Raw genomic sequence first — 12,657 nt, forward strand, 5'->3', positions numbered from 1 at the left:
GATTGGATCCGTGTGTGAGTCAACACAATGCAGCCAGCTCAGCTACATTCACCATTTAACATCATGTTAAACCTTTCAAAATTGCTCCCGCCTCCCTCGTTCAGTTAATTTAAGGGGTCTATATGTGTGTTCAAAAGTGGGATTACTAACGAGAAAGTTGAAAAGGTGTTTGTCACCTGAGAACAGTGTCCACACTTCTCCCTCAACTCCTGGGAGTGATTTTAACCCGTATTTTTATGTTTCAGTTGTGGCTGCTAAGCAAAAGCATGCATAACTGTCATTTTCTGTCTAACTTAAAATGCCTGGAATGCTCTGCATCATGATTGCAAAATGTGTGGGGAAATGAGATCTGATCAATATCTGGATGCAGAATCTACTTTTGAAAAGGACAAGTGTAAACTGGATGATGACTGGATGGTGGTCTGATGTAAATGCCAAGTGTAAGCAGGGCCTTGGAGGACCAAGGCCAATCTCAACGTGCTCTGTGTGGGTTCTGACTGAGCTGAACATCATCAGTTCTCAAACCTATTTCAGCAAACAATTCGCTCACTCATTTGAACTAGTTAGAAGTGCATAAAATGTGTTTGGCCCTTGCAAAGGTTAGGACAATTTGTATTTTATTTTTTTCCAATTTGTTAGACTCTGCCCAAAAAATTAAAAACAAAAAAATTGATTTGAGGCACTGCTTAATTCAAATTGGTGGAATTTAAGCTTCCCTCACTTGTTAGCTACATTAGCCTCATAGCTACAAAACTGAAGAAGCAACCTTCAGGACACCAAGCACACACTGGCTGCTCCACTACACATGGGATGAGAGAAAAAAGCAAAAATTAGATTACTGTTTTACATAATTAAACCTAATCCGTACCCTTATATTATACAGCAGTGAAACTGTACACTGAGAGCATGAGGCTGCACCTACTGCCATGTGAGCTTGCGTCTTCATGTGACTATATATAACCTGCGACAGCAGCGTGGTCCCAGCTGTGCACTGCTGGTCAGAGCAGGAGAGGAACTCAGAGGGGAGCTGTGGTCTCCTATAGCTGCTATTCTCAGAGATGCACTAGTAATTATCCACCCATCACTTCGGGGCACGCCTAGTCCCCACCCAAACCCAACAGAGGCTAAAAGCAGCATGTGCTAAACCCCATCAGCACTGACATCGGCCCAGATGGTTTGTTGTAATGTTCCTGTTCCTTTGTCTGATATGGATGTGGCTGCTGACTGCAGTGAACATGAACGCTCTTTAATGTCACTGCAGCAGTTTTATTACTCAGAGCTGTTAGAGGACTTGATATGCTATGGACTAGTAGTGAAATGCACAAATAACATGCTAAACGAGTGTATGTGTATATGTAAAAAATTCTGAATGGCTCATATCCTTTATGAATCAACCTCTCTTTACCCCTTAGAATGAATGTTTTTTTTTTGTTACTGTGCCTTTAAGACTGATATATATATATATATATATATATATATATATATATATGTATATATATGTATATATATATATATAAATATATATATATATATATATATATACATATCATTTGAACTAGTTAGAAGTGCATAAAATGTGTTTGGCCCTTGCAAAGGTTAGGACAATTTGTATTTTATTTTTTTCCAATTTGTTAGACTCTGCCCAAAAAATTAAAAACAAAAAAATTGATTTGAGGCACTGCTTAATTCAAATTGGTGGAATTTAAGCTTCCCTCACTTGTTAGCTACATTAGCCTCATAGCTGCAAAACTGAAGAAGCAACCTTCAGGACACCAAACACACACTGGCTGCTCCACTACACATGGGGTGAGAGAAAAGTCAGCAGTCAGCAGCCACATCCATATATATATGCAAACGAGCTCTGTTCATCACACAAAAAACAGTCTAGACTTAAACACTTCTTATAACTTTAGTATGAATGGGCGGGGCTACACTTCTGTAGACTGAACAAAAATATAAACTCAGCATTTTGGGTGTTGCTCCCATTTTGCAGCAGTTCGTGTTGTGCTGCTACAGGTGAATGGTGGTCACACCACGTGCTAATGTGGGAATTCTGTTTCACTGCTCACCCTGTTTTCCACTACTTACTTTTTTGCAAAGTTTCAGTAAAATCTTTTCAGCAAGAAGTGTTCATATTTTTGTTCAGTATATTTGAATGCTTTTTGTAACATCACAAAAACAAGGAATTTAAAACAGGCTGTTTTTGCAGCTCAGTTTCTGTGTATGGACTCAGGTGGGTGAATGGTATGTTTTAAAACTTTAATACGACATTAAACTTTTATTTAAACAAAAGCATGAAAAGTCAGTTTTCCATTATATAGGCCCTTTAAAAATATACAGACAGTCTCATGCAAACGTTTGAATACACCTGGTCAGATGACATGTTTTGTTGATTTTCTAAGTGTAAGTAAGTTAACACATTCTCTAGAGAGAACACACTTAAATGTGGCACCATTACTGAGTTCAACATAATGGAAAAAAATAAAACACAATATGAAAAATGTGCCATACATTTTACACAGGCCACAATTTATGTTTTAATTTCTTTCAACAAATAAACAGCTTTTGTGTATTAAAATGTGTGGAATCGTGTTCTCTGTAGAGGATGTGTTCAATTATTTTCACTTCAACAGATGAAAATCAACAGAGTTGCTGACCAGAGGTGTTCAAACTTTAGCATATGACTGTATGTACTGTGCAGGGACTGTCTTACATACAGGTTTGTAAAGCTAGCTAGCTAACATTTTAGCTAACATTAGTCAGCCTCTTGTTTGGTGGGTAAAATAAACCGTTTTATCAACACACATTTCAAGCTTGAACAAATCACACCGTTAAATAAAGATTGGAGGGTGAAACAATGCCAAAAGTCACAGGTGTAGAAGCATCAGATATGTTTTATTTTGTGCGCTATTGACATTCACATCGATTTATTACATTTATAAATTCATTTACAGAGATATTACATTTAGAACTCATTATTTAGGGGGCATTATTTGCTCCTGTGCTTGTGTTTTAAGGGGGCAAACATGTTGAAGGGGATTTTGATCTGTGGCAGTGGTTGTTTCTGAGGCTCTGTACGTTTTCCCAAAGCTCAAACAAGTAACACTGGATCTCTGAGACAGGAAGCTTACTACCACGTTCATAATTTCAAGAGCTATGTTGGACTATGTACTATCAGCTGTAACATATCAGCATTGTTATATATGCAGTAAACCTCTATATTATGCCTGTATGTATGTATGTATGTATGTATGGTATCTGTTACAGCAAAATCCTGTTTTTATGATTTGAGGAACTAGGCCCATCTGTCAACATGATTGACAGTTTTAATGCAAATGAGACATTTTCCCATCCAGAGAGCTGCTATGAGGCTTCTTGTCCTTAAGAAATGACAGCAGGTTTTCTGAGAGAGAAAGCTAAATCTAGTGCTGGAAGAGTTAATGAATCTCCATCAAACATACATACAGACACAGTTTTTCTTTAAGTATATATTATATGGCCCTATTCTGTTATAGCTGTTCTAGTATGGATTGGAACTGTTTCAGTGATGGTAATAGCAATGGAGGCAAAAGAGAAGCATTTTTTCGTAACATTCAGCTACATCAACCTACATTATATTGCAAGACCTTCAGTGCAGCCAATGGGGAGTAAATAGAGTAAGTACATTACAATATGTTTGCATGTGCATGCAGTGTTCTCAAGAATTATAGACAACCACTTTATGAGCAAAAAAGGCTTCAGGAAACCTGCCTTTGTTATTTATCAGCTTGATCTTACCCTGAAAATATGAGAAAAAATCTAACCTTTCTGTCAAGAATAGCCATTTTCTCAAAAACACATGTAAGTTCAAGCTGTTAAACAACAAAGACATTTTCCAGTAGCATTTTTACTCATTTGTATCAAAGGTGTCAGTAAGCCATGTACTGAATATCTTACACGTACACCTGCACACTGAGCATATTTCATAAGTCAACAGAGGAAAATGTACTATTTGAGTACTGCACACTGCATTAGTCTTTTATTTAGCTCCTCGAGAGCATGCAGTGAGAACAAGATGTTGATTGGGACTGACTGTTCTACTGTGAGTGCATTAGGATTGAGCACTCTGAATGGGGAGTGACAATTAAAGTACTGTCTGTTTCCAGCATCCAGCTAAGATTAGGTAATTAGAACATGCTACTGTTACAATAGTTGTAGACACAGCAGAGCAGAGTTGTAATGTTAAAAAGTAGCAATACTCCCCCATGTAAAGCTAAAGCTTACACACTTAAAAAGATGGTTCTTCATGGGTTCTTTAGTAAAGGCAATGGTTATAATTAGAACCATGAGTTCTATATAGAAGCATTTAATGCTTAAATAGCTTTTTGCATGGTGAAATGGTTCTTCAGTTTGATGGAGAATGTGTCATATATGGTTCCATACAGAACTGGTTCTTTATAGCACCAAAAATGGTTGCAAGCTTGACATTGTAACAATAAAAGAACCCATTTTGGTGCTATATAGAACCATGTACAACACATTCACAATCAATCTGAAGAACCATTTCACCATGCAAAGAAACCTTTAACCATAAAATTGTTCTATATTGGACTCTAAATGGTTCTAAATAGAAAACAGAAAACACACTTTAGCAATGTCATAAGAATTACAAAAGGTTGTTACTTTTAATGGGTGCATTAACATCACTGCAAACCAGCATCCAAAAACACAACATATGTTGGTTTTGCAGCATAACAGGTTGCATTGCTGCTGACCAGCTTACCTGCATATGCTGGTTTTGCTGGTGACCAACTATGCTGGTCTGTGCTTTTTCTAGCATTGTTATAGAAACAAAGTTTAGCTAATTCTCTTCCAGGTGAGGATGCAAAGCAGAATTTTGTCGTTGTTAGAGGTGTGTGATATGTATCTTCTTTGATATCTTAATTGTTGTTTTAAGCATGTCCAAGCTGACATTATCAAGTCACTCACTTTGCAATAACCGATCGAAACTATGCCTGAGTCCACACATACAATGTGTCACGTAGCTTAGTAAGGCATTTATTTGCAGAATGATTCTGCAAAAGTTTGCTGAGTGTGTTTTTGTGCTGGTACCTTCGCTGGTTTAGGCCTATTGTGGACAGCTGACTCTCGTGTGGTGACCATGTGCGCCTATACTGGCACACTGCATGCACTCTCAATGTGTATATGCAGCAGTCCATACTGCTAAGCTACATGATGCAGTGAATGCATGGACTCTCGAGGTGTGTTTTTGATTGGTTTTTGGGTGCCTCTATGAAACGCAATTTAAGTGAAATGGATCTTGTGTTTGTTAGGATGTTTAGAAATACAAAAAGGAACAATGACAATAAGCAAAACTGTTCTTATGTGAAATATGTTATTATTTGTGTTCTTGCTTGTATGCTGCACTATTCACCTTATAGCAGAGCAGTTAAATGTTTATCCAAATTGTAGTGTCCATGCCCTGCAGTTCAATTATGATGAGTATTTTTCTTGGATACATCTTGTTTATATTAAGGAAAAGTGTCTGTTTAAAATGCTCTTCTTATAAGTTTTTGTTGGTCTTTGTGAACATTTTTACAAAGTAAATCCTGTAAGCCACTTTGAAATGGTTTACACATACTTGCACTGTTTGACCTCAACAATACTTGCACTGATCATTTCAGTGGTTTTGTATTGTTTTTACTAAATAAGTAAATTAACATTAGCAAGTGACAATTAATATCCTACTAACAAGAGTGAGCCGGTAAAATATAAGACTTTTACAAACACATTTTTGAAGGATGCGAAATATTGTTAAATCTCAGAAAATATTGAGATATAATTTTTTGTAATTATCGCACACATTTGAATTTCAAATTAACTAGCCAGTTAGTTAACGCTAATGTTATTAGCTTGTGTGCTAGCAGACACGGATTGAGTGTTTCTTTGCTAATATTTTATGCCTCTCCATCATAAACAAATAATTAACAGTGAATTAAGAGCATTGAATCTTTGTTTTTCCCAACGTAGTTCCATCTCCACAGCAGACACACAAGACAAAGTTAAGAACTCCTGTAACTGCCAAGTTAAAAGCTCCTTTAATTAACTTGCTCTGATATCGACCGTGTCTTTGAGCATACTGGGCTGGTGTTATGCTTAGATTCTTGCCAGATCAATGTCCATCTCCTCAGTATAACAGATGGTGCTGTGAGATGATTGGGCAGCGAACCATGCCGCTGTGCCTTTGAACTGCTAGATGCTTCAGAAACAATGTGACTGAAGAGTCATGCCGGTGATGGATCATAACATACATGAGAAAGTGTGTCAATATGAGGAAGAGAAAATGAAAGCACACGGTTCTTTTCTTTCCATAACATTTATACATATTTACCTATCTAACATCCTTATTACAAGTGCACAGCAAGAGGGACAGGGGGGTTCTGTCATCTCAGACTGATCATTATATTACAATATGAGACTGATTTCTTATAAAAATTTGGTGTTTGCCCAAAACACACTAGCATGTTAATATGGCAAATACCGCCTTAGTTTCATTGACATTTACTGTACAGTTTTTGATGATTAAGTCATTCATTTGAGATATTAAGGCATTTACATCATTCGTTATTAAAGGTATATATATGTCTCCATGAAAATAAAGAACAGTCAGAGGAAAGAAACATCTGGATAAATGATGATGGTTGTAACATGGAACTGATAAGAACAGAAGGGCTGTTTAAAAACATTGGTCCCCTCCAGGCTTTGCTTGGTTCCAGAGAAGAACCCCTCCTACTTTCAGAGATACAATCTTCTGTGATGTTGAAACAAACACATGGAGACATTCCAAGACTTTTTGGAGAGGAGAGGCGCAGGGGCTCGCACCGTTTGATGTGAAAAATGCCACGATGGACTTTATGATTATGAGGGTGGATGGTGGTTTATTTGACAACCAGTGTCCAGGCTCAGAAGAATCTCTCTCAGGTCAACATATGCTGAATCCTGAATGAAACCTGCAGGCCGCGTACTGATCTGCTAGTCCGATAACTCTGTTGATGTTTCAATGAATCCTTCATTACAGCTCAGAGAACAAATATACATGGCAAGGCCTCGGAGCGTAGGAAAAACATTCTTCTATGAACAAGCTATGGCACAGAAACGATTAAACATACTGTCTTTCATTTCTTTTGCACTTTACAATGGACCATGGTATACAGACAGCACATTGTGTAGCATACGCAACTCATCTTTTTAGGCAGGGAACGTTTTCTTCTACTTTCTCATCAGACAGAAATCCCAGCTGCAAAAAGTCATAATAATCTCTTCTATCTGTCCAGGAAAAGCATACCGGTCCTTCCAGAATGATTCTGATTCTTGGCCTAAGCGATGAAGCTCTCCTGCTTCCCAGTATCCTTGACTTCTTCAACCCCTCACTCTAGGCACTCTTGCCTTATGTGCTACCTCCTCATCCTCTCTTTTCTCATTGCACTCTTGCTCTCCGATCCCTCCCTAGCTGCTGATCTTGGTCAGCATCTTGTTGATGGCCTGCTTTACGTGCGTGGTGGAGCTACGGCGGCGGGTCTTCCCTTGCACAGCCCTACGGCGTCGCACCTCGCGGCACAGCTCATAGAAGGCCTCTGCCACACCCCCGCCCGTGCCTACGTGGTCAGCACAGGCTGAGCACTCATAGAAGGCACAGGCCATGTCAGCTGCCAGCCGCTCGCCTTCCTCCGTGGCCACCTGCCGGGCGTGCTCCAGGTCCGCCTTGTTGCCCACCAGCACCAGCGGCGCGTGCTTGGGCCTCTTGACCTCCTCCAGCAGACCACGCAGTGGGGCCACCTCCTCGAAGCTCCCACGGTCAGTGATGTCGTACACCAGGACAAAGCCATCGCCCCAGCGCATATGGCCTTCTTTCTGCAGCAGGTCCTCCTGGAGGAGGGGAGTGAGAGTGTGAGAGTGGGCTACAAGAGAGGGTCATTTACTAATGAATGTGAGTTAATTTATGTATGTATGTGTTGTACCTTATAGACTACTGACAGAGTGTTCTTACCCCTTATATATCATTTTGGTATGGCTAAAAGCTGTGCCTGTGCTAAACATAGCAGTTTGTGCTGTGATTTTGTGGGAGATGTGAGTGTGCCTATATATATCGCCCATCACCCCTCTGTAGAAAAACAACTTTGTCATTTGTACTAAAACATGCCATTATTTGACCTAAGCATTGCCTTGCTTGTTTTTTCTGCTATAATTTGCAAAAATCTTACTTTTTATTTGTGCAGTATGTGTTCATTTGCACAGAAAATACCTAAAATAGAAATTTACATTTTTGCAATTGCTTTTGTTAGTTTGCTGTTTGTTGATTTATCCATAGTGCTCCTGCAAATACTCTACAAAGTAGTCTGCTGAAGCCACGAACCAACGTTTCTGATATTACCGATATCGCTGGTATCAGCTGTATGTTTTGCTTACTTAAGACTCAACATCGTTCAGTGATAAATAAATAAACATGACACGTGTTGGAAATAGCAGATATCAGAAGATCCATCAGTGGAACTTCTTATTTAAAAGCTCTAAATGATAGGGCTACATTAGCAGAGCAACAGCGCATCATAGCAACAGCATGCAAATAGTTGGACTTCATGCTGGATCTACAGGGGGTTTGAAGGGTCAAACTAGGAAAATAGTAAATTTGATTTTTCCTTTGTGTATTAATACACACCATAGGCCCTCATCTCAGTACAGTACAGAGCGGGCATAAGAACATGCTAACACTACAGAATGGTGAAAAACGAATTCAGGTAGACTTTAAAGCTCAGATGTAAAAACTGACAGAGCACTGGTGTGTATATCCTCATTCATTCATGTAAGTGGAGTCATGAGACAGCAGAGTGAAAAAACTTCAGCATTGTGCAGTTTAGCAGTCGTGTAAGAACTCAACATCCCTTCGTCCAGCTGTGCTAGAAGCGTGCAGATGTTAAGGTCAGAGAGTGCTGCTGGCTGGCGAAACACAGCGATTCCAAACAACCGCACAATGATTGAAGAGAAACGAGACGTTTTTAAACAATATATACACAAACTCTCTGCACTCTCACCAGTTATCTGGTGTTTATGGCTGAAGGCAGGGCCTTGGCATAACTGGGCACAGCTCTTGTCAGAGATTTCTTTTGTGCGGACAGCTTTAGTCTATATTCTAACCTTTCTCTCTGGCCCTTAAAAAGAATAAAGGTAATCCAGACTGCTGGCTCTGAGACAGGCCCGTCTGGAAACGCTTCACCAAAGTGCTGTGCTAAAATAGAGTGCAGTGTAATGAGAGCCGAATGACTTGGCCGTAAAGAGGTGTAAAAGAGAAGACACGTGGCCAATCAGGATAAAAACATGTTTTTGGTGTCCAAAACGACGTCCGATGTGAAGGGATCAACAGTGTTATGTAAAATAATGTAATATTATTTGTTTTCACTTTTCATTTAAATGGTACATGATACATAGTTTCATTTTTTATATGACCATTTTCATACCTTTCTTTATCCCAGAATTCAACAGCTGTTTCTGTGCCTTTAATATATATATGAATGACTTCTGCTCTGATTGGTGGCCCTGTATTGTGCCTCATTTAAAAAAAAAACAGTTCAGCCTGAAACACTCCTTTTAACTTCAGTGTGAAAGGGTGGAATTGAACTTCTGTAAGATAAATAGGCAGACATATGTAAATGCACTGGTTTTTGTGACATGACAAGAACAATAAGTTCAAAATGGGCTGTTTTTCTGCTTAGTTTCCATGGACTGTATGGACTGGGGAGCAAATGGTACTTTGAGAATGTTTACATACAAGAAATAAAATGTTCTCAAAGGAGAAACATATACCTGTCCAGCTGTGTCCAGAATTTCCATGCTGACCAACTCATCATCAATGTTGGCTTGATGTCGGTATGTGGACTCTTCAAAAAAAATGGAGAGAGAGAGAATACATTGGTAAAAGAGGTATACCTATATCTATCCATGTATCTATCTATCTATCTATATATCAATATAACTATATCTATCTATCTATCTATATATATATATATATATATATATATATATATATACATACATATGTACAAAATAATGGTAACTTCAGAGAAGAAGACACTCTTTAACTTTTGTAAGTTAACGTAATGGGATTTTATTCCAAGCAATTCTGGAGCATTTCTGTTGGTCCAGTAATCATGACATTTTCACACGATGTAAAGGACATCTGCTGTGTAGAACTTTTTTTTTGGACAGCAATGACATGGATGTATGCATGTATATGGTGAGGGGAAATCTACCTCTCCTCTGGGGCCCAGTTATGTGTCATTGTGGCATTGTGGCTTTGGGCCAGTTGGAGCTATACACCTGAGAATGAACAGATGCGCGGGTCTTCGTTGATTTCAGAATGCTTAAGCTTCTAGCTATAGGCTTCCAAACACATACACAAATAAAAATAGTCTGTAAACATTCAGTTAAACACTATTTGTACCCTAAAACAACAGTAGTATAAAATTACTTTTATACAGTTTTCTCTTTACTGCAAATCATCCTTACATCCTGTAAGTTAGCTTTGAGCAAACTGTTACATCTAAAAACAGACAAAAGTATAGAAAAAAACAGGCTTCAAGATGGCCATACAGTATACTTTTGTCTAATTTTATAGATAACAACAATAGTAGACAGGAGCCAAAAATGACTGAACCTTCTGTGAAATTATAAAAACATGTCTGTAATTTTTGTTATTAAATAGAATCATTGTGATTGTTGTATTTAAACTCTTTTATAACATGTTATAATAATACTATTATTTTAGTTTTGGTTGGAAAGAAAAGTGTTAAACTCCTGAAATGCCCAACAGCAAAATATCCAGTTAGGATTTTTCCCTCTGTGGTATCTAGTGTGTGTGTGTGTTTGTGTGTATATAACTGCTGTTTACTGGAGAAAGCAAAAACTTTCAGAGAGAGCAAAGATTTTATTCCAAGCAATTCTGTACCATTTCTACTGGTCCATTCATCATGATGTAAATTCAGACAATGTAAAGGACATTTGCTGTGCTCAAATGATGTAAAACATGCATGTGTATTGTATCTAATGTGACAGTAGGACCAACCAATTTTGGCCACTGTAGGCCTTCTGGAATTCCTAACTATGTCACTGCCAATACGAGTGGTAGCATCACCAGTGCCTATCAGTCAGAAGTTTGAAATGGAAAGCAGCAGCAGCAGCTCTGTGCCAGGATACTTTACTGTAAAGTCACTGTAAAACTGCTACAAGGCAAATAGAAGTTTGTCTGTTAGAAGCTTCAAATAAAATGTAGAATATGTTGAGGTTACAAGGTGCTAAGTTTTACAAGTTTAGCTTAGCAATAACATACCACTGGAATCCCATAAGGACGCTAGCAGAAATTAGAAGAATCCTCTTTTTGACTGTTTTTGACATTTATGGCACGAACTGAATGCATGGCTCTAATAGTCATGGTTTACCTTGGGATAACAGTATAACATAGAGTGTCAGAAATCACTTAAGAGCACAGTACTGCTTAAGGCGAGTGTGTAATGATTTAGGCATGCAGTTTGCACAGTGCTAACTGATGGTGTGTAAGCTTCCATTACTTGTTAGCTTCATTAATATTGTAGCTCCATTGCAAATTAAAGAAGCAAACCTCAGATATTAAACATGTCTTGGCTAATTGACTATATTAAGAGCAAAATTGTGTACATTTTTGTTGCCTGACTGTTCCTTTAAAAACCAAAAATACTCTAGTACTGTTTGAAAATGGCAACCAAAACACCATGTCTCTCTTAATCTTACTGAATTTGGTCATTTTTTGTCGGCATCAACAACATTCCAGATGCTTCATCTCAGAATATTGAAATACTTTCAATCCTTCAACACATTCCGGCTTTCCAACAGCTCCAAATCTGCTCCCTTCTTTAGCCCAAACCCACTACGGACATAAATCTGCCCTGGGCCACGTCCGTGAAAGATGTCACTACTTGCTGAGGGCGACAGTTCTATTGCTTCCTGGTGGTGTAATTCTCCTCTGAGAGCAGTCAGAGGCACGAACACCTGCTAAATTGCCCAGCCATGGCCATTCAGCTGGCTATTAGCACGCTGTGCTCCAATATATACAATACCACTCAAGCTGTTTAGACACATTAAAGCAGCATTATGCAAGAAAAGGTGTTTTTTTTTCCTACATGTAAACAACTGAAATCACGAGTCTGATCTGTAGCATCCATATATCTGCATGATGCGTGTGCATGCAAAGGGGAGTCGGAATTTGGCAAAGATAACATCAGAACAGAAAGAACCACGTTGGCTTACAAAGTAAAGTAATTTTACAGGATTTTATTACAGGGGGTTGATTTTATTTCTTTTCCATGCTAGCCTGAAACGGGGCTGAGGTTAAATGAATTTTGGAATCTGGAAAAACTACATAACCTCATGAGACAGGACTGACATAGATACGTTACAGCCTACTTCTTTCATAAATAACACTGGCAGGGATGTAATTTACACTCTTCTGTCAGATTTCCACTGTTTTCCTGATAGCCATGAGACAGATCACTACATGTAACGTGGTGCTGTAAAGCATTATGCAGTTCTCTCAACAGGTCTCATGCGCTCCTCTAAAGTTACATAGCGCCGTAGCAGGTGTTCTGGCCTGGA

The 12,657-nt window shown here is 38.6% G+C and overlaps 1 protein-coding gene across 1 annotated transcript in view; it reads right to left on the reverse strand.

Moving 5' to 3' along the window:
• Positions 1 to 4,483: 4,483 nt before the first annotated feature.
• The window catches only part of rerg (RAS-like, estrogen-regulated, growth inhibitor), a 65,376-nt gene continuing 57,202 nt past the window's right edge, over positions 4,484 to 12,657 (reverse strand). Inside the window, exons 4-5 of the mRNA XM_036577109.1 lie at positions 9,838 to 9,911; positions 4,484 to 7,905 (exon numbers count right to left, since the gene is read on the reverse strand). Of these exons, the coding sequence (XP_036433002.1) occupies positions 7,486 to 7,905; positions 9,838 to 9,911 (494 nt within the window). The 3' untranslated portion in view covers positions 4,484 to 7,485. The remainder of the gene's footprint in view (positions 7,906 to 9,837; positions 9,912 to 12,657) is intronic.

The sequence above is a fragment of the Colossoma macropomum genome, unplaced genomic scaffold (genome assembly GCF_904425465.1).
Source record: "Colossoma macropomum unplaced genomic scaffold, Colossoma_macropomum, whole genome shotgun sequence".
NCBI lineage: Eukaryota > Metazoa > Chordata > Actinopteri > Characiformes > Serrasalmidae > Colossoma > Colossoma macropomum.